Here is a 27,972-nt window from a genome sequence, read left to right on the forward strand (position 1 = left end):
CTACTATATAGGACTCCCAATCAAAGGCAACTCAACACACCTGCCTTCAATTGAGAGTCCAACCCCAATCAACTAGACATAGAAACACAGACATAGACCAGTGACAAACCCCATAATACATACATCAACTACCCTCTGCCACGTCCTGACCAAACTACAATTACCAAATATACTCTATACTGGTCAGGACGTGACACAGCCTGTTTATGGTTTCAGAATTATCTTAACGACAGAACTCAGGCCATCTTCATAGATGGGGTTAAATCTGAATTTCTTGAGATTCAAAAAGGTGTTCCTCAGTGTTCGATTTTGGGTCCATTATTGTTCACTTTGCATATTAATGAGATAGGAAACACTGTTAATACTTGTAACATTAATCTCTAAGCAGATGACACAGTTTTGTATTCCTGTGCCACCTTAGTGCAGCAGGCCATTCGTGTACTTCAGCATGACTTTGATTAAATTCAGAAATCACTTACAGATCTTAAATTAGTGTTAAATACAAGTAAAACCAAGCTCATGCTGTTCTCTAGGTCACAAAATGTTGACCCTGAGGACCTACATATTTACGCTATAAATGGAGCCCAAATTGAGCATGTTTCTCAATGTAAGTACCTGGGTGTCTGGATTGATGATAAGTTGTCCTTCGTAACAAATATAGAAAATCTGAAGCAAGATCCAAGATTGTTTTTTCATATCGAAATAAATCATGCCTTAGTATTAAAAATAGAAGAAAGATGGTACAAACAACGCTTCTCCCTGTATTGGACTTTGGTGATATTGTTTACATGCATGCGGCAACCTCTGTTTTAAAACCCTTGGACGCAGTCTACCATTCCGCAATACATTTTATCACAACAGACAATTTTACGACTCATCACTGTAGTCTGTATAAAATGAGCCCGTCCTGCATTCTCTTTTTAGTTACAAAGCAAACTTACAGAAACTCCCTCTATATGTAACATCATTAATTGAGATGAGAATCATAAGTTACCAAACCCGTTCACAGGAATGGATAACACTAGAGATCCCTCCAGTCTCCACAGATTTGGGAAATCTGCATTTTGTTTTTTTGCCCCTAATTTGTGGAACAATATACAGATTTCACTGCAGCTAGATGTTCTGGTGCCACTATGGCAGTTACAATTATTGATTGAGGACCTCTACGTAGTTGAATGTGAATGCTTTTATTAAATGTTTCTTTTTGTTTATCGTGCTGAATTATATTGCTTTATACACGTATGTTTTATTCTGTTTTTATTGTAATGTGTACAGGGCTCTCTTGCAAAATTGATTTTTAATCTCAATGTGACTCCGTTTAAATAGAGGTTAAATAAAATACATAAATCAAATGGTGGTGGCAGCATCATGCTGTGGGGATGTTTTTCAGTGGCAGGGAGACTAGTCAGGATTGAGGCAAAGATAAACGGAGCAAAGTAAAGAGAGATCCTTAATGAAAACCTGCTCCAGGGCACTCAGACTGGGGCGAAGGTTCACCTTCCAACAGGACAGCGACCCTTGGCACACAGCCAAGACAACGCAGGAGTGGCTTCGGGACAAGTCTCTGAATGTCCTTGAGCGGCCCAGCCAAAGGCCGGACTTGAACCCGATCGAACATCTCTGGAGAGACCTGGAAATAGCCGTGCAGCAATGCTCCCCATCCAACCTGACAGAGCTTGAGAGGATCTGTAGAGAAGAATGGGAGGAACTCCCCAAATACAGGTGTGCCACGGTTGTAGTCATACCCAAGAAGACTCAAAGCTGTAATCGCTGCCAAAGGTGCTCTAAAAAGTACTGAGTAAATGGTCTGAATACTCATGTAAATGTGATATTTTTTATGAATTAAAAATGTAAAAAGTTTTTGCTTTGTCATTATGGGGTGTGTAGATTTTAAAAATCTATTTTATAATAAGGCTGTATCGTAACAAAATGTGGAAAAGTCAAGAGTCTGAATACTTTCCGAAGGCACTGTAAATCCGGGGCACTCAAATTAGTATGATATGGTTAAATGAGACAGAAGGTTACTTAAGGCAAAAATGAAAGGTGGGAGGGTGGGTGGGCTACAGTTGTTATTTCAGGCAGTGTAGGCTACCGTTTGTTTTGGAGAAATTTGTGTTTTCTCCTACACTTGAATTTAATTTAGTTTTTATTTCAGGCAGTGTAGGCTACCGTTTGTTTTTGAGAAATTTGTGTTTTCTCCTACACTTGAATTTAATTTAGTTTTTATTTCAGGCAGTGTAGGCTACCGTTTGAAAGTCCTTCATTAGTGTTTCTCTCTTTGTAAAGAGACTCAGAGTCATTAAGTTCTCTTTTAGCTGAAGGAAAACACGAATTACATGCCATCTGTTAGCTAGGAGCCGGGCACACATACACACACACACACACTAGTTAGAGAGAGCTGGGCAGCGCGGCACAGCCCTGCATGCTGTTGTGTTGGTTGTCAGACTGCTCTGCCAGCCAGACACAGACAGTGTTTTAAGTGCCTGTTACTTTTATAGGCTCCTGTATGTCATTATTATAGCTTCCTTCCTGTGATGTCATCAGAGCAGAGGGGTATACTATGATTGAAACTAGATCTACTCAGGGTTTTCTAAATCTAGCCAGCTTCACATTCCAGCTCAGGCTTCATCCGTACTATGAATGTGGATATTGTTCGACCACCTGCCGCTAACTCAAGCATGCTTGTAAACTGCGCGTGCATGTCGCACGTGGCTAGCCGAACTCTTCACTGAGGCAATACTGAAACATCAATCCATGGGCGTGTCAGTGGCACACTTTTCATTTGTTCATTCGTCAGACTATGGGTATTTCAAAAATAAGCTTGTTGAAATGCATCTTCATTTTATTACTTATTGTTAATGCCGCATTTGGTGTGCTTATCAACGCACATGCATGTTTTTCCACCACTCCTATCGATAAAAGAATTGTATTAATACACACGTTTTACTGTGTGTGAAGTTAGAAATGCATTCTGTCATTACTAAATGTTTGATGTGATAGGTATTTTAACATGTCTATTTTCGTACACAAAACGTATTCGAATATTATCAGTTGTCTTCCTCAAATGAAGAGGATGACGACTCAATGTTTGCGTGATGACGCAATTTTTGCGAGAGGGAGGGAATCTTATTTCATTGGTCCTCAACTCGCGGCGCATACACTTCATTCAGGCTAAATGGAGTTCAGAGAACGATCTATAGGAGGACGGGCTCGTTGTAATGGCTGGAATGGAATAAGTTCCATTTGTTCCATTCCAGCCATTACAATGAGCCCGTCCTCCAATAGCTCCCTCCACCAGCCTCTGATATGAAGTTAGCCTTTCTAGGTTCTGAAGGATTCGTTGCCATAGAAATAACCTGGCAATGGTAAGGTACCAGTTATCCCGAGTTCTCCTCAAACCAGGTACGTAGTATAGGGCTTTGATTGGTTAATAAGAGAGGAAGGAGAGAACATTAATTATTCAGAAAACAACAAGTAGAAGAAGAGAAAAAGCCCCAACAAGCATTTAAGATGAGGGTGACAGACAGAGATGTGAGTTTAGGCTGTGTTAAATTACTGTAAATGGCACAATGGCTGTAAAACAATATAGAAAATAAACCACAATTTGTTGACGTTGTTTACAATGACAAGGTTAGGCAGGTGGATTGTGTCATGTTGGATAGGGGTCTGTCAATATTTAGTTGCCTTACAACATCCAAATGCCAAATTAAGTGGCAACTGACAATTGTAGTGCATGTTAGCTACTCATTTCAGCCTCTTTTGGTCCAGTGGAAGACATTATCATATAAGAACATTTGCATTTTCCTTGGTACCTACAGAACACCCACAGCAAATAAAAGCCAGTAGAAACATTTATTTGTATTTTTATTTTGGCATTTCTTTGTTTGCATTTATATTAAGCAAAGTGCATCTTATTTTATTTTTTCTCATCAACACATTGCACAATACATAAATAATGATGCATATAAAACGTCTTCATATTTACAAGTAATAATATATTTATATATAACATAAAATACATTTTTCGCTTTTTATTTCACTTTAATTCAATCTTAGAGTAATTTGTCATATTAAACAAGTTCATTGGGTTTGTTTGTCTCTTCTTTTTTCTTTAAACATCTTTATTTTTTTTAACCTCTGTCTTCTGAAAAAAAAAAGCATAAGTAAGGGCTAGTCCGTGTCCTCGGTTCACTCCTCGGGAGAGGAAGGTTAAATCCATTGCTGCTATCGGTTGTTGAATATAACCTCCAACCAACAGGGGCAGCTACTAATAAACTGTCTTGTGTAGCACTGGCCCCAGCCCTTCACAAAGCTGATCTGTACAGTAAACCCAGTCCTCGGCTGCTGTGTGAACTCGTGATCATTAGGCCTCTGCAGGCTGTCTGCCTTCTCAAAGTCAAAGGCCTTTATGGAGAAGCCGGGGAACACTTTATGCACCAGTAAAGTCCGCGAGTCGGGATTGTCCAGTGTGGCCGACTTGATAAAGATGGGGTAGCAGCTGCGGTTGTACACCCACACACCGTCGTCCTCGCGACTCAGCTGGATGCCGTAGCCGATCTTGGTCCGCACCATCTGAACTAGCGGGCTCTTGTTGTCGGAGCTGAGCTGGCCCAGGCAGAAGCCGTTCCCCTGAGGTAGGTCGTAGAAGATGTCCAAGGAGGGCTCCTGGACTGAGTAGAGGCGCCCCACGCGTGTCTTCTCCTCCCAGTACGCAACCACACACCAGTGGGATCTGTCACCCGACTCCTGGAGAGCTTGGGAATCTATAAGAGGAGAGAAACAGAGAGGATGGTTACAACACTGGACTGACGATACAACAGTTGAAAAATAACATATTTTACTCATTTAAAATGAGTAATTCATAAGGAAAGATGATAGGACAGATAAGGATAGAGGGATAAAAGGCGAGATGAGGGTAGAAAATAGAGGGGAAGCAGACTGGCCAAGATTGACTTCCATTAGTGAGTCCACAGGAAAACAAATCTGGCTTTTTACCAGCATGGTGATGCAGTGGCTGAGAGCTAGGAGAGGAATTCTTATCAACAACTACTCAAGAAAAGTAATGATGCAAGGGAGATAAAAGATAAACAAAACTGTTTTACAACTTCCAACTCTGACTAAATACTGTAGACATTTCACAATATGTTCAACTACAAAGCACCTATGAGTCAAAAGTACAATCAATATCACAGTGCACAAAGGAAAAATGTTACTTCGGCTGCCAAATACCGCTTGTTGCATCCTTCAGTTCACAATAATCATCCAAGAAAACAGTACCGACATTACTGGAATTCGCACAAGAAAAGCAACCAGCCCAAGCACCAGGGCACACACACACACACACACACACACGTGCACACGCACACAGCCATCCAAACCCTGTTTATACAAGCCTTAATGGTTATCTTCGGTCTGGAGCCTTGTATTTTCCTTACAGGCCAACTAACAATGTGCTGGCGTCAAGTGGACGGTAAATCTGTCCTAATCATTGTTTTATGGCCGTTCCCTCATTCTACCAGAGGAAATTATAAGTAATAGGTTTAATATCCAAGAGAGGGGAACCATGAAGAAATTTGGCCTATCTTTGAAAGGCAGTATAAAACCATGCTAGGACAAGGGTTGTGTCTTGAATGTCCCCCTATTCCCTTTATAGTGCACTACTTTTGGTAGTGAACTATAGGGAATAGGGTGCCATTTGGGAGGCAGACTATGAGAGCTGCTCTCCTCTCCACTCTGCGCATAGGAATGGGTTTGATTAAAGGAGAGAGAGGGGGCCAATAAAACACACAGCAACGAGAAGCAGCAGTGACTCAAAAGTGCAAGTCTTCATTCCCAAGTACAGCAGCACAGTACATGAGGTAAAGAAGTTCCTTTGGAGGAAAACTAAGTGGTCTTCTGCAGAAAGGTGCAGAAAAAGCTGTAAATGGACAAGAACGGCAGCTACGTGACTGGTTGAAAAGCTACGCCTCTCAGAAGGTCTAGAGTTTCCCACCGAGCGTAAAGAGTGTATTGTTCAGCTCTGGTTTCCCTCCGACCCCCTTAGCGCGCCTCCCGTCTCTATCCCCATCCCTGCCTCCATATCTCTATCCCACAGAAACCTGACTCCTAAGCAGGGGAGGGGGATTCAGCCAGGCAGAGAGGGAGGGGGATTCAGCCAAGCAGAGAGGGAGGGGGATTCAGCCAGGCAGAGAGGGAGGGGGATTCAGCCAGGCAGAGAGGGAGGGGGATTCAGCCAGGCAGAGAGGGAGGGGGATTCAGCCAGGCAGAGAGGGAGGGGGATTCAGCCAGGCAGAGAGGGAGGGGGATTCAGCCAGGCAGAGAGGGAGGGGGATTCAGCCAGGCAGAGAGGGAGGGGGATTCAGCCAGGCAGAGAGGGAGGGGGATTCAGCCAGGCAGAGAGGGAGGGGGATTCAGCCAAGCAGAGAGGTAGGGGGATTCAGCCAGGCAGAGAGGGAGGGGGATTCAGCCAGGCAGAGAGGGAGGGGGATTCAGCCAGGCAGAGAGGGAGGGGGATTCAGCCAGGCAGAGAGGGAGGGGGATTCAGCCAGGCAGAGAGGGAGGGGGATTCAGCCAGGCAGAGAGGGAGGGGGATTCAGCCAAGCAGAGAGGGAGGGGGATTCAGCCAGGCAGAGAGGGAGGGGGATTCAGCCAGGCAGAGAGGGAGGGGGATTCAGCCAGGCAGAGAGGGAGGGGGATTCAGCCAGGCAGAGAGGGAGGGGGATTCAGCCAGGCAGAGAGGGAGGGGGATTCAGCCAGGCAGAGAGGGAGGGGGATTCAGCCAGGCAGAGAGGGAGGGGGATTCAGCCAGGCAGAGAGGGAGGGGGATTCAGCCAGGCAGAGAGGGAGGGGGATTCAGCCAGGCAGAGAGGGAGGGGGATTCAGCCAGGCAGAGAGGGAGGGGGATTCAGCCAGGCAGAGAGGGAGGGGGATTCAGCCAGGCAGAGAGGGAGGGGGATTCAGCCAGGCAGAGAGGGAGGGGGATTCAGCCAGGCAGAGAGGGAGGGGGATTCAGCCAGGCAGAGAGGGAGGGGGATTCAGCCAGGCAGAGAGGGAGGGGGATTCAGCCAGGCAGAGAGGGAGGGGGATTCAGCCAGGCAGAGAGGGAGGGGGATTCAGCCAGGCAGAGAGGGAGGGGGATTCAGCCAGGCAGAGAGGGAGGGGGATTCAGCCAGGCAGAGAGGGAGGGGGATTCACCCAGGCAGAGAGGGAGGGGGATTCAGCCAGGCAGAGAGGGAGGGGGATTCAGCCAGGCAGAGAGGGAGGGGGATTCAGCCAGGCAGAGAGGGAGGGGGATTCAGCCAGGCAGAGAGGGAGAGAGAGAGCGAGAAAGAGCAAAGGAAAAAGTGGGAGGGCTTTTTTCACAACTTTACTTTTGCATCTCAACTTCCTCTCAATTCTTATACCACCATGGCCTAATTACAAACAAACCTATAAAGTATAAAATGGCAGAGGACTGACAGTAAACTACTTACACAGATACACACACAAAGACACACACGTTCAGCAATTATTCAGCGTTGTAGCCTATCCTCTGAGAAAGTCAGACATTCAATGGTTAAAAGTTAACTAGGAAAAAGAAAAAATCTGGAACAGAGCCCCCTCACAGTCATTTTGCTCCCCCCCAATCCTTTCATCTTTCTGGGCCGGCAGAGTGTACCCAGTAATTTGGGCAGCAACCCCTTCAGAGGAACCAGAGCCGAAGCAGAGCAGAGAGAACTGTACAGTTATGTTAAGTATCTTAACTGCATCCCAAATGACACCCTATTCCCTACATAGTGCACTACTTTTGACCAGAGCCCTGGTCAAAAGTAGTGCACCATATAGGGAAAAGTGTGCCATTTTGTGTATGCACACAGTCTGGTCTGGCCTCCTCAGGCTGCTCTGCTATACTACAGGCCTGCTATTAACTCAGCATCTAGGCTGCGACTGAAATGGCACCCTTTTCACTACTTTTTACTAGGGTCCATTGGGTCCTGGTCAAAAGTAGGGATACTATATAGGGCAGGGCGCTCCAACCCTGTTCCTGGAGAGCTACCGTCCTGTAGGTGTTCACTCCAACCCTGTTCCTGGAGAGCTACCCTCCTGTAGGTGTTCAATCCAACCCTGTTCCTGGAGAGCTACCCTCCTGTAGGTGTTCAATCCAACCCTGTTCCTGGAGAGCTACCGTCCTGTAGGTGTTCAATCCAACCCTGTTCCTGGAGAGCTACCCTCCTGTAGGTGTTCAATCCAACCCTGTTCCTGGAGAGCTACCGTCCTGTAGGTGTTCAATCCAACCCTGTTCCTGGAGAGCTACCCTCCTGTAGGTGTTCAATCCAACCCTGTTCCTGGAGAGCTACCCTCCTGTAGGTGTTCAATCCAACCCTGTTCCTGGAGAGCTACCCTCCTGTAGGTGTTCAATCCAACCCTGTTCCTGGAGAGCTACCCTCCTGTAGGTGTTCAATCCAACCCTGTTCCTGGAGAGCTACCCTCCTGTAGGTGTTCAATCCAACCTTGTTCCTGGAGAGCTACCCTCCTGTAGGGGTTCAATCCAACCCTGTTCCTGGACGGTAGCTCTCCGGGAACAGGGTTGGAGTGAAAACCTACAGAACGGTAGCTCTCCGGGAACAGGGTTGGAGTGCCTTGATATAGGGAATAGGGTGCCATTTCGGACGCAGTTCCAGACCTCATTAAGAACTAGTGGGAAAAAAGGGAAAAGACAACACTAGGGAGGTGAAAACATTTATTCCATAAAATTACGGGCTGTTCACGGGCCGTTCGCTTTGAAGTCAGCCAATGGAAGGCCGAGGGGAATTATTGTAAATCCACCTAGCTAGCTCCCCAGCTATTAGGGACAAAGTTAGTATTTACATTTGATCAAAAAAAGAATTCCTCAAACCGACTGAAGAGAAAAGACTGAGAAAAGAGGCATAAAAGGTGAGGAGGCCGCTATTATGTGTCTGTGTGTCCGTGTGTATGTGCGCTCGTTCGTGTGTGCCATCTTAAAGGCCTCAAAGTTAATATTCTCATTGTTCCTTGGATGTGAGTGACTCGAGGCAAAGCTCTTAGAGCGCACCTGTGGGCTGTGCTCTCTACTCTTCCCTGCTCTTTCCCTCGCTCTCTCTCCCACACTAACCCCCCCTTCCTTTCCTCTGTGTTTTTGATTCCAGAGAGAGAGAGAGAGAGAGAGAGAGAGAGAGAGAGAGAGAGAGAGAGTGAGAGAGAGAGAGAGAGAGAGAGAGAGAGAGAGAGAGAGAGAGAGAGAGAGAGAGAGAGACTGGGCTGGCTGGCGTCGGAGGTCATTACACGGCTGCTTGTCTGAGCCTGTCATCACAGCCTGAAACCACTGAGGTATTCATCACACAACTACACACACTACAGAGACAGAGGTAGGGAGGGACTAGAGAGAGAGAGAAAGATAAAAGGGCCCCTACTCCTGCAGTTCTGTGTCCTACTCAAACACACACACACTCTCTTTACAAGTGAACACAAAAGTGAACCCACACTTCACAGTCCTTCCACCATAGAAATACAATTACAACACTAGTATCTATCTCTGGGCCTGCAGTCACTAACTACAGTACAACCCAGGGAAAACATACAGGGAAAGTATGTGTCTGTCCAGCTAACTTTCAGTCCCCAGGGCTCTCTATGTATCAGTCTAAACTATGTCACCCTGGAAGGGAAGACACTTCCCTTCCATCCTGCCCGCTGTTTGGCTGTCTTTCGTTGCATTGCTGTGACGATGACGGTGGCAGCGGAGGGCCTTTTTTAAAGTGGCTTGCTGCCTGTCGGGCGGCAGGGCTGGCCGACTGACAGCCACCCTAATGACAGCATTAGAATGCATTCCAAAGTAACAGTGTTAGATAAGAGCATTACTGATCTGAGGGCTGGAACACCGAGAGACAGAGAGAGGGGCAAAGCAATGACAAAGCTATGCCTAAAACCATCCAACACACACTGGTTTCAACACAACTACTAATCTATAGTTAACCATAACAGACTATTACAACATGGCCACTAAGCTACAGTTAACCATAACACAGCCATGACAAAGTTACAGCTAAAACCAACCAACTACTAAGCTTCAGTTAACTGTAACAAGCTAGTTGTTAAAACACAACAACCACAAACACAGACTCAGTAACAGTAAGACAGAGCCGCTAAGGTTAGCAACACCATCTAGAGACAGTCTACAGTAATGATTAACAGCTAAAACGGTGCTAGCTAACACCCTTAACGGACTGTTGCAAGTTGCTACCACAACACAAAAACAAAGCTACGGCAGTGCAGTGACACTAAGGCTAACTGACGAACAGGGAGGACACACAGCAGTTTGAAAGCCTGCCTCCATCCGTGGGACACACACACACACACACACACACACACACACACACACACACACACACACACACACACACACACACACACACACACACACACACACAAACAGCCTAGTCCTGAGAGGAGTGTGTTCACAGCTTGTTCTGACAAACAGCGGGCTCACCCGAAATGAAAAAGAAATGGCACTGCACACAGAAAGACCTGGCTGACATGAGCCTCGCAGAGTTCCTAAAACACACAGGCCCTTTCCATGGCATACACACCACTCACAACCAGGTTGAAACACATTCCGATTTCTCCCATGCGTTAGGAGAACACATCTACTGACACAAGAGAAAAACTATGGACCTCCAGCAGAGTGAGTGTGTGTGTGTGTGTGTGTGTGTGTGTGTGTGTGTGTGTGTGTGTGTGTGTGTGTGTGTGTGTGTGTGTGTGTGTGTGTGTGTGAGAAAGAATGCTGAGGGCCTCAGCCTTCTTTTTTTCTCTCTCTCTCAGCTCTCTCCCATGGGGCCTGTGGTTGTTTCCCCATGTTGCATATATGCAGACTATGTCTAATTCCCCTGACTGTCCGTCTGTCAGGCACTGTGACACAGTGGCTGTAGTGCCGTCTATATGTATGCACAGCCAGGGTTTTTTCCTCTCTAGAGGGGAGGCAGACAGGCAGGCAGGAAAACAAACACACACACAGGGAGAGAGTCAGAGAGGGCCTGCCGTCAGCATGACCACAGAGAGGCAGATAAATTACAGCCCTGAGCTCCGGCCGGTGGCAGCCCTCCTTCTTCCTTCTCGCTGTCTCCCTCCTTTCCTCCCTCCTTCTTCCAGACTGTAGGACAGGCTCCGCTCTGCCTTTCTCTGCTCTGCTCTGGGCCCAGGAGGGACATTTCAAACCCCGCCAACACGAGAGCACTGCTTCCACTTACTCTCCCTCCCTCTTTTTCTCTCTCTACCTCTCTCTCTCTCTCTCTCTGCTTTCTTCTTCTCTCCTACTGCAGTAGAGCAGAGTACAGCTCTCTCCTTTTTATCTCCCTCTCTCTCTGTGCATGCTGTTTTTTGTTGTCGTAGGCTGGCGTCATTTCAAACGGGTCGGTCTGAAGGGTACAGAGTGGAACAGAGAGGAACAGAGGGGGAGCAGGGCACGTTACCCCCTCCTCTTCTACCCCACCACTCCACTCTAACCAAAATAAACGATATACTCTGAAAAACAAAGGATGTGTCCCAAATGACACCCTATTGCCTATATAGTAAAGTAGTGCACTATATAGGGAGTAGGGTGCCATTTGGGACACAGCCAAATACTTGTATGGCTGTCTCAAGTCCCCTCCTATCTACATGAAGATTACTAGGCTAGGCTGGCTGCTGCCATCTGCTCCAAGGCTCTTTGTTTGGCCTGTTTTCTGGGCTAGCCCCTGTTCTTATAGACTCAGGTAGATGGTCTAGAATAATGTCAATACATACTCAGGCTAGGTAATGGAGTTGTTTTAGCCTGGTTTAAACCATCAATCTTCACAAACCACAAGCTCACGGCCCTACTTACATTTTTTTTTTTAAAGTAGACAAAACTCAAATGATATCACAGTTTTATATTTATCTTACACTAAAAAGACAAGATTACAAGCTAGTAGGAAAGGCATACAGGTCTATATCACCAATGAGACTGCAGAAAAGGAAGCTCTCTCTTTCACAACTTTGAAAGAAGCATGTTCTTTCAGTCCGCCCTCTTCAACCCCCACCCCCTGTGGATTACCCTTCTAATTGCTCCTTGCTTTACAGTCCACGGTAGCCAGCTGTAGCTGAGACTTTTGGGCAGCGGAGGAAGAGACGAGGGGAAGAGAGAGTGAGGAGGGGGAGGGGAGGAGAGAGACCGGAGACAGCGAGCATAGCAGACTGGAAAAGTGAATGATTAATTCTGTCTGACTCCACACTCCGTTCATTACTATTTCTGGATGTCTACACAAACACACACACTGTGAGACACACACGCGTGCATGCACGCACACACAAACAAACACCTGAGGCGTACACACACACCGACTCCATACTGGCACCCTGTGTATATAGCACAGTTATCGCTACTCACTGTGTATTTATTCCTCTGGTTATTATTTCTCAATTATTTCTTTTTTTTCTTCTCTCTGCATTGTTGGGAAGGGCCCGTAAGTAATCATTTCACTGTTAGTCTACACCTGTTGTTTACGAAGCATGTGACAAATACCATTTGATTTGAGGCGCATACAAACATACACACACCACAGGAGGCTGCTGAGGGGAGGACGGCTCATAACAATGGCAGAAATGGAGTGGATGGAATGAACCATGTGCTTGATACATTTGATACAATTTCCACTGATTTCGCTCGAGCCATTACCACAAGCCCATACTCTCCAAATACGGTGCCGCCAACCACCTGAGACACACAGAAGCATTTTGTCTTTTTTTTTTCACTTGCTGTTTAACCTTCAAAATGTGAGTACACACTATCAACATTGGTAAATACAGAGAAGACACCTGAGAATGAGTTCTTGTTTAGCGAGGCTTTTCAGGCACCCTTTTCTCGCTCTCCACGGAGGGGAGGAGGCGTCTTTGTCTTTCAGTCAGGCAGTCATAGTCTCAACACCCTGCTCCGCCTGGGGCAAGTCTATTCCAGGGGTCACAGGTCACGACAATACATTCATTTCTGTGTTCTCTTCTTTTCTGTTGCCTGCCTGGCCTCCTCTGTCTCCGTCTGTCTCTTCCTCTGTTTGACTACAGCTGAACTGACTTTAACGAAAGGAAAGGCTGCGTACTTTGTCAATCTTAAAACGATCTAGTAGACTGGCGCGTATAGATTTCTGAGCACACACAAACAACACAAGTGACCTTTTAGGTCCTATAGTTCTTATAAAGTTGGCTTTGTTCTATGTCTTGTGCAAATATACAAAACAATTTATCGTCACAATACACAAGTGCTCAACTATCCTAACTCTAGGAGACATTCAGTGCTTGAGAGGTGGAGTCACGTCAGTACAGTCACTGGAACCAATGGCCCAGCTAGCCGGCTGACATAATTATAGGACCATAACTTAATAATAATAATTCAGAGGCTCGGCTAGATCCAAGAAGAATATGGTTCTCACACTCACAGGCCAGAAGACAGGCCAAACACACACATACACGCGCGCACACACACACACACACACACAGACACGCGCACAGACACTCTGTGGAAGCTCTCGAGCGGCTCCAGGGCGGGGCATGCAGAGTTATTACCCTTCTATAAATGCTATCTTTTTCCTGAGGCATCAGCCCCTCTGACAGCAGCAAAATCTCAAGAGGCATTCCCTCCCCAGCAATTAGCCAAGGTAAACTCCAGCCAGTCTAAACACAACAGACAAGGATAGGAGAGGAGAGAAGGAGAGGACTGGCTCTACTGACCTAGGGCTGGGGAGAGAGAGGTAAAGAGAAGAGGGAGAGAGAGGGCATGAGAGAGAGGGAGAGAGAGGACATGAGTGTCTGAGTGACATCGGCACTAGTATGATGTTCTTGAGTGAGAGAGAAAGAAAGAGGAAGGGGGAAAGAGAGAGAGAGAGAGTGCGTGACAGTGTTGATCTGTTTGCTGGTCCCTGTCCTGTTCCCATAGGGTGCCAATGAAGGGGGAAATGTCTAATTAGGGAAGAAGTATTACATAACAGGGAAGATGTCAGCAGCTCTGTCCTCCAGTCCAGGAAGTCTGTCCATACAGACATACAAGCCCAATTCGCAGGAAGGGGACATGAGTGGCTGCACATACACAAAGGGGGGGAACATGTAGCTAGTGTTTCTAACTTATTTATAAATCTGAACAAATGCGTACAATAAATAAAAAAATAACTAGTACACAGCAACGACAGGGACACATCTTCTCAGAGAGGGAACTAGAGTCCTGCTTTTATCATTACTCCACAGGCCAACCCAGAGGTCACTTATGTGATAATCACAGGAATTTCAGTCTACTTCCTGAATTGACTGGATTGAAATGAAATTGACCCCAAACCTGCTCCATGTATCCAGTCCCATGCTGGGCCAGTGCTGTCAGTCAAACTAGTATTCCTCAGAACTATATTCAGGATGTGCAGCCTTCCCCATGCCAGAGCCTTGCTCTCTAACCAGACCCCTCTCTCTGTAACAATTATTTCTACTTCCACCACGACAAACCCACCACCCGGCCCCATCCTAGTTCCTATACCCCCGCAGCCTCAGTCACAATACCCCTGCCCTTCCCTTCCTACCCCGGCTGGCTAACTGATTTATTATTCCAACACTACATCATTTGTGAGGCAGGGAGGTGTACCCCTCCTGCCCTTCTCTGCCCCCCCCCCCCCCCCCCCCCGGCCTAGACGTCCCTGAGCGACAGAGTAAACAAACACTGCAGGGTGGAGAAGGAGACGGTGCTGGGCATGTAGGCAGGCATGCAGGCAGGCATGATGATATCATCATGGGTCCTTCACCCCACCACAGAGATGCCCAGAGCTTGACTAGAACCCTGTCCCTCTGACACCGCTGTAGCCGTAACGACACAGACAGAACAACCGGCAGCATTGTTCTACATCAGGATGTCAGGGATCTCCGTGGGAACCAAACCGGCGCCAGGCTACGCTGCCACGGCAACGACCATAGTGCTGCCTGCCAGGCAACCAGTCAGGCCAGTTGGGCACTAAAAAACTATTTGCTGATGTTTTAAAAGCATAACTGATTATTAAATACTATCCGTGGGACATTTATGTGGTTTAGGGTTAGGGCAGATCTATGAGTTCCCTTGAAACACAGCCACTTCCTAGAGACCTGGGCATAGGTATGTGGATGGGACAGAGACCGTACTGTCTGTCATGCAGGCAGGCAGGGGTGCTGGTACCCGGACATCTGCTGTAACCAACCAGCTTTACTGACGGATTACACATGAATGGTCTGGCTGGCTGTGGTTGGAAATAGCAGAAATCTCTCTCTCTACCTCACTCTCCCTCCACCTCTCTCTTTGTGGCTAGGGGACTGGCGGTGGTGAACAAACACACCAGGGAGAAGGAATGTTCCCCTCTCTCTTTTGATCATCTTCATATAATGAGTTATGTGAAAAGCCGCTGCCTTCGAGCCGCTGAGGCCAAACAATGGCCACCTTGTTCCCTGCCGCCCTCCCACCAACTCTCTCTCAGAACACTACACAGCTACATAACCAAGTCCCACCCTAACCTTTCACTCTTCTCTGCCTGCCCAAAGGTACAACCGAAATAAGAAACACCCCAGTGAAAAACTCTCTACCCAGGAAAAACTCTCACACAACTAAAGGCAGGGCCTCTGCCTGGTCAGAGGTAGAACTCTGTCAACTCTGTTCGGCGCCCCTCAAGCCTAGAGCAAAGGAATCTGACTGAACTGGAGAAGGAAACGTTGAGGGTAATAAATATAGTTGTGGTTAGGGTTGGAGATGGGGATAGGAGCCTTACAGAACAGTCACAGAGTGGGTTTGTGTGATTTCCTGGGGGCCCAGCCTGAGCCTGGGCATTTACTACTAATGTGTAGAGAGCCTGAACTAAACTAAATGCCTGGCCATGTAGAATAACTGGACTGGTTTTCCTCTTCAATCCTCCCCCTCTCACAGTTTTTCAGATTCATGCACCATAATGACAGTGGGTGGGGAACCGTGGACGGCCAGAACCAAATTAACTCCCCGCCCGCCAAGAGAACTCCTTGGCCGCAGCTCTTGGAGAGGAAGTGGAAAGTAATGAAAGTTCCTCGCTCAGCGCAGCTCAGTCAACTGAGAAACACACAGATCGCCTTCCAAATGGCAACCTATTCCCTGTATAGTGCACTACTTTTGACCAGAGACCTACGCGGTCAAAGTAGTGCACTATAAAGGGAATAGGTTGCCATTTGGGACGCACTCACCGAGGAGAGGGCTGTTTTGAAATTACAGAGAGAGAAAGAACTGCTTCTCCTTTGACCCTGCCTTTTCCCCTCTCTGCAAGTAAGAAAAACAAAGGAGAGAAATAAAATAAGTTTGGGGATTGAACTGAAAAGCTAGAGAAGGTTGAAGTCAAGATGTTTGGCCATTTGATTAATCAGGGATCTCTCTAAACTGTGACGAACTGGGTGTTCTGTTCAGCCTAACTCTCTCCCTCTTTCGTTTTACTGACTGACCGTCTTCAATGTTTGCTTTCCATTCACAGGAGGCCACCCTCATCTCCCTCCCTGTTCATTGCCTTTTCCTCAAACACATGAGGTAATTTCCTGTGACTGCCTGCCCTTTCCTTCTCAGTTAACCCAAACAAGACAGGAATTTAACTAACGGGGGACTGTAGACTGTGGCTGCTCTGTTGGAGCTGTTCTCTGGAGAGTTTCACCTCCACCACCTCACCTCTCAGAGTGGGGCCTGGGGACAATAAAGAACTAGCTGACAACGCAGAGACTGAGAATGTGGCATAGTGTGAAAGGACTGAGAGAGGAGAGGTATAGGCTGTAAGACTTAAACATTGAAGGTAAGACGGAAAGAGAAAAGGTACAGACTGAGTAGGTTTTTATACTTTAGTACCATAATACCAAGTACTAACATAGTACTGAGAGACAGGCTACTACAGCCTGGGTCACTCACTGGTCTTCACGGTCAACTTGACGGTCGGAAGAAGAAACCCCATTAAAATGTTACCAGAGTCACCTAGCCTATTCCTTATGTTAAGTGGCTAATAGCCAGTTCAGAGGGGCTAGGGGCTGGGTTCGCTAGCTAACAGTTTAATAATATACTTCAACCTAAATTTAACTTGCTGAGAAGAGGAAGCTAGGCTAGCGCCTGTGTGACAGTAGGCCGACATCCAGTGTGTGTGTGTGCGCGCGCGCCCTGTCAGCCAATGTCCCTGTGTGGGTCATTCTATCCCATCGTCTGACGGCCAAGGCCATGGCCTGTCTCACTCACACACACACACACACACACACACACACACACACACACACACACACACACACACACACACACACACACACACACACCACACACACACACACACACACACACACACACACACACACACACACACACACACACACACAGCATGCCTGTCAGCTCAGCGCCACCACAGCAGAGCAGTGAGCCAGAAGGATCCGGTTACACCAGGCACTCCGGGGTCATTCCTAGCCGGCACCAGCCAGGCATGCCACCTCCGGCTTTGAACCCGACCCCCACCACTACTCACACGCACAGAGTCCCAGCCACTCACGACACAGACCCATCGAATATAGAGGAGATACAACACCTGACCCCCCCCCCTCCGACCCTGTCGCCCACAGACAAAGTCATATGCCGCCCCCCCCCCCCCAGCACTCCTCCCCCCCAGTCCACCAAGGACAGGAGATAGAACAGCTTGCCCCCCTGTGACCTGACTGTGTCCACCCTCCCCACCCAAGTCTCACGCACCCACAGGAGATACAGTACATACAACACCTAACCCTTTCCTCACCTCCACCTCACAGTCTACACCGCATCTGGGCCAGCCTCAACCACCTTCTCCTCATCACCCCCGTTTCCCGATGCTTGGCGCCCGCCCCAATGTGCACACTATGAATCCCCAATAGTCGCTATACCATTACTGTACTATAAAGCACTTTGTGACATCTGCTGATGTAAAAAGGGTTTTATAAATACATTTGATTGATTACTATACCAACCCACTCAGGAAGGTCCCTCTCTGCATCCACATCCCCAAACAAATATTTTAAACACTTCAGCCATGAATATTACTTTAAAATACAACAATCCCAAACTAAACACGAAACACAAAGCCCACCCTGACTGGGGCAGGGGACCTGTCTGTGCCAGGAGAAGAACCATGAGTAGGAGGAGGAGGAACTGGAACAGAGAGACAGGGGCCAACAGATACAAAAGAACAGACCCACTACTATGGCCAAATTCTGGTCTCTTGTCCATCCGGGACTCGTGACCCTCTGTCCTAGCCTCCGGGCCCAATCCTGGCCCAGCCCCGGCCCACTGCCAGTCTCTCCGGCCATCCCTGGCTCGCCTCCCTCTGCTCCACTCAGATGACGTGCTAGAGGAGGCTTTAATGTTCCTAGTCTGGCAGGCAGCCTAGTTTGCATTTGTGCTTGTCACTGTCACATTGAGGTTAACTCCTTAATAACCCTGCTTTCCAGGACAACAGAAGGCCGAGGTTAGGGAACAGGGACGAGTCTGGGGCTAGAATATATTCCTAACCAGTGCAGACCAGCTCCACAGATAATCTATAGCAGAGGACTATTCTGTCTCACCATCCTTAACCTGAGCCAACCAGACCACAAAGGTGGAGAGAGAAAGACAGAGAGGATTTGCTATTGCTCTTTATCCCCCATTGTTTTTTTCCCTCTTCGTTAGCTTTTTATTTTATTTAACCCTATTGGACTCCCAATCACGTCCGATTGTAAAACAGCCTGGATTCGAACCAGGGTGTCTGTAGCGACGCGTCTAGCACTGAGATGCAGTGCCTTAGACCGCTGCGCCACTCGGGAGCCCCAAGTGATTTCTTTCAAGTATTTCATTGACGGTGTGTGCTGCCAAAATATTGTTTAGTTCACAAATATTTTATCAATATCTAGAACCTTAACTTCAGATGTTTGCAAAATGATTTTGTGTTTTTTATTTAGGAATATAAAAGCTTAACGTGTGAGATACTTAGGCAATCGTCATTGAATGTCATATTCCAATTTCAATAGGCTGTGTACTGTATGTGTGCATAACAGCAGTACCATCCTCCTCCCACCCTTTTTCTTCTGTAAATACGTCTGGAGCGCAACATAAAAAGGGCAAAGTGAGTGAATTAAAAGGTCAACATGGAGCCTCCAGGAGGGGCATGTTTCTTTTGTGAGAGCCCTGGGGGGAGCACAGTTTTCTTCCCTTGCCAGAGAAATCAAATCCTTGGCTCCAGGCACCCAGGCCCTTTCCTCCCTCACTCCCTCCCTCCCTGCTGCCCCCCTTCCCTCCCCTCACTGAGCCCCATTCACCAGGGCTGGCCGCCCTGCATTGGCTCAACCAGGAAGGAAAACAGGGGAGGGGTGCATGCCTGAGGGAGGAGAAGAGGAGGAGAGGGGATTAGCTAGTTAGACTCCGGTCTAGGATTTCACAGTTTTGCACTGGGGTTCTAAGAAACAGGCTAAAAACCTCTCCACAACAGAGAGACAGAGAGCTGTGCTTTTCTGTTTCAGGAGGCTTTGTTTGCTCTGTGTTTATACACTCAGCCAGACAGCCAGCCCAGCTTACAATCTAAGTCCCCAATCTAAAAAGCCCCTATCTGGAGACTGCTGACCCTCCCCCTCTGTCCCTCCAAGCCAACACCAGCTCCTCTCCTAAACAAAGGAGGGAAAAAAATAGGCAGTGAGTGAGCTAAGCACCCCAACCAACTGACATAAAAAGCCTTTAAAGTCTCTGTAATGAGAAACATCTGAACGAGAGCGAGAGAGAGAAAGCACAGCTAGGCTGGAGGAGTGAATTCTTTATTTTTTTCCCTCTTTCTTTCACCCCCTCATCCACCCTCCACCTCATAAACACTATGTTATCCGCTTGCCTCTGGGTGGAGGGCGAGATGGAGAGAGACGTGAGAAAGGTGGTACAGCCTACAGGATCATGGGAGAAAATGTAAGACTTAAGAGGCCGTCCAAAAACACCTTCCTCCCTCAGGTACAGAATATACTATTATTACCAGAGGGAAAGAGAGAGACAGAGAGAGAGAGACAGAGAGAGCAGTAACACAGGTTAATAAGGGTAGCAGACCTCCCCTGCTAGCTGAGTGCATTGTGTTCAGAATAACATGGAGTCGACCCCATGACCAGCCAACCTTAAGCAACCTTTAAGCAGCTTGCATGTCTGTGTTCATGTTCCCATGGAGGGTATAGTAATGACAGGGCTTCATCCAGCTTTAGATGCTGTGGCCCCTTGTCATCCACTGATGACACGATTATCGCCTCACAAAATGTACACACACACACACGCACACGCACACACACACACGACGTAACATCTCAGCTCAGATCCTCATCCAAGGCAAAATCAAGAAGAGTGCAAACACATGCACACACTATACAGCGCTCTCTAAAGCAAACAGCATTTTTTCTCTGTTTGGATTACGTTAAACAAAACAGCATGAGGGAAAATGAAAGGAGGAACAGAGAAGAACGCTTGTTCAAAGAGCCGGGAGGAATTTATGTGGATTGGATCTCTAGAAACACGCCTCCCTTCTTTTATTACAGCGAAGAGGGGAAGTAGGGGCCCCTCCAACGAGCCACTGCATCATGACAGAGCGAGAGAGGGAGGATGGGCGGGACAGAGAAAGAAAGAAAGAAAGAGAAAAATAAAAACCACAGGCTTGCGTCTTACCTGAGAGCCCCACGGGGGCCGAGTAGGTAGTTCCTCCAGTCTCAGTGGATGAAGGCCCCGAGTCTAGAGAATCTGAACGAAGAGAGAAGGACAGAGAGAGAGAGAGAGAGAGAGAAGTGTGTGTGTGTGTTAGAATGAGAGATCAACCACAGTGTGAGCAGAGAGAGCAGCTGTGAGAAGCTGTCAATCACACAGTGAAATCAATGCCTAATGAAGACACTGGACCACTGAGCTCTGGGAGTCACTCAGTCAGTTCAGACAGCTAGCCAGGAGCACTACTAATAACCTCACACATCCACACACACAGCTCACTCCTACGAACTCACTACCTCACTGCACTTCTTTCTGGTGAAATGACCCCAAAATACACCAGTGTTAGATACATCTTTTTTGTAGTTTGCAGTTTTTTTGTAATTGTACAGTATTTCAGACTGAACATTTGATAGCACAATAATATGACACAAAACAAAAGAGATCAGATTCTTAACATGCTAGTTAATGGATAGTAACATCACTAAAGTAGGTGATATCTCAGAGACACATCGAGTCTTAGCAGCCCTTCATCAGATATGAATAGTAGTGACTACTAAAGCGGGAGGCCTGCCCTGTGACGGCCTTCAACACTAGCCACCACTAATCCCATAATCCTCAGCAGTCTTCACTCAGAGAGACAACTAGAGCGGCCATGTTGGAGCAGAGAGAGGGAGAGAGACATAGAGAGGGAGGGGGGCTGGCAGAGGCTCTGACGACAGGCTCTGGCAGGTCTCGACACACACATACAGCACTTAAAACATACAGCAGTACCCCTGCTCTGTTCCTTCTCCCAGTCCCAACCCCGTAAAACCAACCACTCCTCCCAACACAATCACATTTTCCTTTTTCCTCAAACTTTCTAAGAGGCCCAGAATAAATAAATGCCTGGCTTGGAGGGAAAAGAAGGCGTTGACTTGAAAAACATGTTTGACTCCACTGCAGCCTAGCACTACTTCACTTATCAGAGCCTGGTTGTGGCCCAAAACGGCACCCTATTCACTAGATAGTGCACTACCTTTGACCAGAGCCCTATGGGACTCCCTACGGGCCCTGGTCAAAAGTGCACTACATTGGGAAACGGGTGCTATTTAGGACACTGTCAGACCTAGTCTCTAATAGGAATATACCGTTTAGCAGGATACACTCCATCAAACCCAAAACAATGAACGAAACAGGAAATAGCCCCAGCCTTAAACTGTGAATAACGCATTTTCTTAATGCCATACTAGCCAACAGAGGAAACTCTTGCTCCCTCTCCTCTCCTCCTTGGTCTCCCCCGTTCCTGCTAAGATCAACCCCCTATGTTCTTGTGGTGGTGTCACCAAAAGGAGATGTAGCAGCAAGGGAGATGGGTATTACACTTTTATGTAGTGTTTATAGCTCCTCTATGTAGTGTAATAACTTTTCTATGTAGCATTATTAATTGGTCTATAAGACTACTACCGATGCATCGGTCTGCGTGAGTCAGTAATGAATCTGTTTGAATATGTGGACTGTGTCTCAGCCTCCATAGGATCCAAAAGACTCAGTCAAAATGGTACTGTGGTCAACCTAACGAGATACAGGGCCACGGTCAAGCAGCCTGCCTCTCTTTCATGGCTGTCCAGGAGGCAGGCCTGGTTTCCTGGGCACGGTTCACCACAGCACCGGGGCTGAGGTGGAGCTAGTCCAGACCCAAAACCTGGAAGACCTACTGAGAGAAAGATGGAGGGGGTGGGGGGGGGAGATGTAGATAGAAAGTCACAGGGACGGGGTGTAAAACAGATAGAAACAGAAAATGTGGGAAAAAGAGTGTTGGAAAGAGGTGAACAGAGTGATTTAAAGTAAGTGACAGAGAGAGGGAGAGCGTGAGATAAAAAGAGAGGCAGGCAGCTAGCGTTTTACGCCGGCAGCTTTGATACTGACCATTTTTTTGGCAGTGTGGAGAGACAGGCTGACACCTTCATCTGAATCCTGTTCCTTAAACAACTTCTCTCCCTCACACACACACTCTCCTGTTCAGATTTACGCACGCAGCACCTGAAACACACACCGCTGACTTCCCTTTGATGTGTTTTTTGTTTTTTTATAGCCGAATGATTATAGCATAAACTTCAGACATTGGAATCATCAATGCACTACTAAGCCCTCATTATTGACTGACTATTGATCATCTGCTGCTCATGTCCTGTTGGCAAGCTGTCCACACACACACTCAGACTTGCAGTGCCTCTGACATGGCAGTGAGTCTATTGAACTTGGCCCGCGACCGACCAGCTCCTACCTGGGTCCAGTGAGGACTGTCTGTCTGTCTGTCTGTCTGTCTGTCTGTCTGTCTGTCTGTCTGTCTGTCTGTCTGTCTGTCTGTCTGTCTGTCTGTCTGTCTGTCTGTCTGTCTGTCTGTCTGTCTGTCTGTCTGTCTGTCTGTCTGTCTGTCTGTCTGTCTGTCTGTCTGTCTGCCTGCCTGCCTGCCTGCCTTCCTGTCTCTCAAGAGGATCATTGTCCTCATTGTACATGGCTGGTTCTGCTGGTCAAGGACACAAGCCTTACAACATCATGCTCCTAACCTCAGTGGAGTCAACGTTTACATACACACACAGTACAACCCAAGACCAGGCAGAGGAAGAAAAAAAACATTCTACTACGCACACCTATACCTCTCATTATAAGTGTTATATATGCAGGTACACACTGTAGTGGCACTCCACCATTGTGTTGTGGGAGAAAAGCCATGTGGTATTCCTCCTGTTGTGGCGTGATGAGGCAGGACATTGCTATGCAGACCAGACCACCATGTAATCCAGTAAGATGTTAGCATGGTAATGTGGCCTGTGAAACAAATTGTGGTGAGGAGTCAGAGAACTAAATAGAGCTGGAGTGGACACACACGCGCGCAGGCGTGCACACAGACACACGGAAGAGGAGAGGAGTCAGAGCCTATATAGAGTGGGAGGACTGGATAACTGACAGCTCCCTTGGCCCAGAGGGAATACCCCATGTCTGTCTGTCAGCCATCTCCTCTGTCCTCTACATCTAGGCTCAATGTGTGTGTGTGTGTGTGTGTGTGTGTGTGTGTGTGTGTGTGTGTGGTGTGTGTGTGTGTGTGTGTGTGTGTGTGTGTGTGTGTGTGTGTGTGTGTGTGTGTGTGTGTGTGTGTGTGTGTGTGTCCGCTATCCCTCCGCAGCCCAGCCACGCTCCACTCCATTGTCCTATTAATATCTGTCCTCTCTCACACTCTTTAGTTTCCCTCTTTCTCTGCTATATTAACATAGGCTGAACCCTCGAAGAATCGCAGCTGCACATTACTTCCTTTCTTTCCCTATGTTCAATGAAAGACACTTTCTCCTTCTCTGCTGCTGCTGTTGGGGAAACTTCTGCTGCTTCCTGCTCTATTGTTTCACTGGGCTGTTCCTCCCTCTCTTTTTCCAGTTTTCCTCGGTCTCTCGTTCTTCTTTCCTCCTCACCAGAACCAGATGAGCGACTAGTGTGTGTGTGTGTGTGTGTGTGTGTGTGTGTGTGTGTGTGTGTGTGTGTGTGTGTGTGTGTGTGTGTGTGTGTCGTTCTCTCATTGGGGACATGGCGTATTCATCCACATCACTCACTGAGAAGCGGCACTCCAAAAAGAGCAGCGGAAGTGTAGTAAACGGTTAATGGAGCCCTACAAGCATCCTCACAGGAAGCTGCCTCCCAAACGATGTCTTCCTACCCCCGGGACCCTATTACCTATATAGTGCATCAAAAAATGTTTAAAGTAGTGTACAATATAGGGAATAGCGTAGTATTTGGAACGTACCCTCTGTGCGGCCTGATCGGAGCCATGCGGGAAACCTAAAAACTGTCTGATTCATAAAAGGAGTGACTCACTCACAGCCGCCGCCAAAACACTTCAACTCACGACCTCGTCCTCGCTTAACTCAACATTGTCTCTTGATTCTCTATCTATTAAATGATGAACATTTATCTAATGGTTTCATTTCAATGTTTAACATACACCTGAAATCTATTTGACCATAGTAGAGCAGGCTATAAGGATCCATTCCATATCAGGCATGGATGAGATCCATGATAGACTACTGCAGCAACACACACTGCAATTCAATAACTCCCAACTTCCCTTTTTTGGCAGACACTTCCTTCTAAAATGGCTCACAGACTAAACCACAGGCCTGCATACACACACAAGAGATCCAAACATACACACACGCACACGTGACACTCCCAAACCCTCAGCTGTAATCTACAGTCAGAATAATTCAACAGATAAAACAGGGCTCCAGAAATCTTTGTATTTTCCCCTTGTGTGATCCACATCTCCCCCTAAACTGTCTCCCTTCACTGCAGATGGCACCACCCCCTCACAGCGTGTGCATCGTGCGTGTGTGTGATTGTTGGTGTGTAACCTCCCTGCGTGTGTCTCCTCTCTCTCTGTCCTCTGGTGCAAATGCTGTTTATCTGTCCTGCCAGGTCATCCCCTCCAGCCAAAAGTTTGTGCAGACAGACAGCCACTGCAGAGCTGGTGCCGGTCTGGAATGGGCCCTGGCCTTGGCTACCTGCCATTCTATTACAGGGCCCTGATCGGCACTGGGCTGCATGGCGCGGGCAGGCATGCCACTCTCAGTCTGACTACCATCATAAATCAAAACAGAGTAGGGAGCATTTCCATATACACACAGAGCAGAACTCAATGCATCTAATAGTGTGAATGACTGAGCTAGCATGAGACTTCCTTTTCACTAGTGTCATAATAACATGTTGTTTAGAAATTCCTAGGCAAAAGTATAATGTTGTTGTAATAACTTATGTTTAACCTATAATAAGTTCTAAGCCTATAATATGCCTTTTAATTTCTACAAATGGAATATAACTATAATTTCCATAGTAATGAAGTGGAAACAACGTTGATTAAACCAGTGTGCCCAGTGGGTACACTCATTGGAAAAATACAAACACAACCACAAACCTCAACATATGTAGCCTACATTCAAGAAACATTCACGAAAAACGACTTTAAAAACAGAAAGTAATAATAAAACTCACCGGGTGGTTTAAGAAAGTCCATTGGATATCGGGAATAAGGCGGAGGGGGAGACTCTGAAAATGAAATGAAAGAAGGCATGAGAAAAAGGGTCCAGGGGAAGATAGAAACTTACGATAACAGTTTGCATTCTTTTGGAAAACTGTTTGTGTTAGCAGTGAGGGTTGGAGGCAGGGCAGGCAGCAAAGCTGCGATTGCCTTGATATCTGGTGGAGAGATAAACAGGGGGCGCCTGGCGCCAGCCTCCAGGCGACTATCTGACTAGGCTTCGACTCAGGCTGTGGGAGATACGGGTCTCTTTTGGCTCACAACAGAACAGGACACTCCAATCGGAATCGCTGCCGGGCTGGCTGCAAGCAAACTAACTTGGTCCAGACTGACTGTCAAATACACAAGATAGTCTACATGAAAGGCTAGGTCATTTAAAATAGTTCAACATTGTGTAGGTCTCTTGTGTGTTATATTATAGGCCTGTTGTTAGTAGTAGTTCTGACATGAAAACAAAGTTCAATCAAGTAGATTTTTTTATGAGACAGTGGGAGAACTTGGGAAAGCACATTTAACATGTGTAGTAGGCCTTACATTATAAACATAATATAAACATATAGGCCTTTTGAATTCTTTATAAGCTTTTCCATTTAGATTTTAAAGTAAAAAACAAATATATAAATACAATTAAAAAACAATAACTAGGCCAAGCATTGCCAAACCAATAAAGAGATGACATAATATAATATACTGCTTGTTATAAATTAATAAGGACATAATGTAATTACAATTGCTTCGACCTTTGTAATCTCTGCATTACTTGTGAGGAGTCATTCAAAGCAAATCTAGATTTGTATTATATCCCAGATAGATAAATAATAAAACGAGGGACTACTGCCATATGGTCATGACGTGATGATGCTGATAAAACTGTTCTAACGTCACACCAACCAAGTCTGACCTATGCTATTGCAATAGACACCACCGGTAAATTGTGTCAACATGTCTGGCAAAGTGACATGCCAATCAATTTACCAACATTTAATATATAATAGAGAAACAGATACACCATGCATATAATTAGCAATCATTGATGTTTTTTTTCTTCATGTTATTATTTTTTTTGTTTTAAAAAAACAAACATTAACGGTCCGTGTATGTTAACTTACCGAGTTCACAAAGCCTGCTCATGTGGTGAGGATTGCAGCAAACGAGTTCTGGGTTAATTTTCCCATAGGATTCACAGCAAGATAGCCTTTTTAATTCCGAGCAATGCCTGAGGTCCGACCACCGAAACACTTTGTAGAGCAGCAAGGGGAGGGAATAAGACTGCTGACCCAGTTTGGTGTCCACTTTGCTGGGTAGGAGCAGGCAGGGGCTCCGTGCACCCCCCTTTGACTCCACCGCTTGTAAGAGCCCCTCTAATTGTTTCTCTTTGATTTTTTTCAGTATCGAGTGGGTCAGGGCTTTCAATTCAGCCTCCGTTCCGGCGCTAGTTTTCCCGGCAACCTTCGTCGATTTACCCATACAGCAACCCCCGGATCCATGCGTTCGTGTATCCGCCTCCCCGTCGCCCTCGACGGGCGCACGGCTCCTCCAGAGTCGCCGGACGAGCCCCGTTCGTTTGGTCCTAAACATGCGGGACGAAAAGAGGGTTTCCCGGCTAAAAAACGAGCATGATGTCCGCAAATCATGAAGATTCCGGGATCCGAGTCCAGGCAACGACAAGCAGCCTGATATATTATTATGGAGAAACCGGGAGGTGGAGAAGCAAAGAAAATCTGTAGCATACGCCAGTCTAATTTTCTCAAAACTAAAGCCCACAAAAAAAATATATAATCAAGGCTCCTGCCGTGATAGTAACCTTCTCTGTAAGGAGAAATTAACCATCACCTTAACGGTATTATAACACTATAATAGTCCTTCTACTAATATACAGCTATATCGAAACATAAACCTTAATGTCAATGTAGGAACGCTGAGCATCTAGAATACAAAATAGCAGCATAGATAAATTGTTACAATGTAGAGCTAGGCTACTGTGAACATTAAATGCTACATTCGTTCCATTCCATCAGTATGCTATGTATAAAGAAAAACATTGTAACATTACTTTGCGCATATGGTTATGAGTAGGATTTTTATGGTATTCTGAGCCAGTAGGCTAAATATCCTGGTAAAATACTAGAATGATATATCCATGGGAAAAAAACGAAGCTCGCCCGTTTTCTTTAGAAAATAAATAATCCACACAACCCTTGAT

The 27,972-nt window shown here is 46.7% G+C and overlaps 1 protein-coding gene across 1 annotated transcript; it reads right to left on the bottom strand.

Annotated features, from left to right (window-relative positions):
- Nucleotides 1-3,846: 3,846 nt before the first annotated feature.
- LOC106561252 (SMAD family member 7) lies at nucleotides 3,847-27,634 on the bottom strand. Its single transcript, XM_014124999.3, has 4 exons — nucleotides 26,879-27,634; nucleotides 25,724-25,777; nucleotides 20,675-20,746; nucleotides 3,847-4,763 (listed from the first exon to the last, which is right to left on the bottom strand). Exons 1-4 carry the CDS (start codon nucleotides 27,345-27,347, stop codon nucleotides 4,225-4,227), a joined length of 1,134 nt encoding a protein of 377 aa, XP_013980474.1. The 5' UTR covers nucleotides 27,348-27,634; the 3' UTR covers nucleotides 3,847-4,224.
- Nucleotides 27,635-27,972: the final 338 nt, after the last annotated feature.

Source organism: Salmo salar, chromosome 01 (assembly GCF_965601325.2).
Source record: "Salmo salar chromosome 01, fSalSal1, whole genome shotgun sequence".
In the NCBI taxonomy this organism is placed as follows: Eukaryota; Metazoa; Chordata; class Actinopteri; order Salmoniformes; family Salmonidae; genus Salmo; species Salmo salar.

Coding starts and splice junctions, on each gene's coding strand:
- LOC106561252 (XM_014124999.3), bottom strand. CDS start 27,347: ATGTTTAGGACCAAACGAACGGGGCTCGTCCGGCGACTCTGGAGGAGC. Junction 20,747..25,723: donor GGACTTTCTTAAACCACCCG/GTGAGTTTTATT, acceptor CTCTTCGTTCAG/ATTCTCTAGACTCGGGGCCT. Junction 4,764..20,674: donor GGCCCCCGTGGGGCTCTCAG/GTAAGACGCAAG, acceptor CTCCTCTTATAG/ATTCCCAAGCTCTCCAGGAG.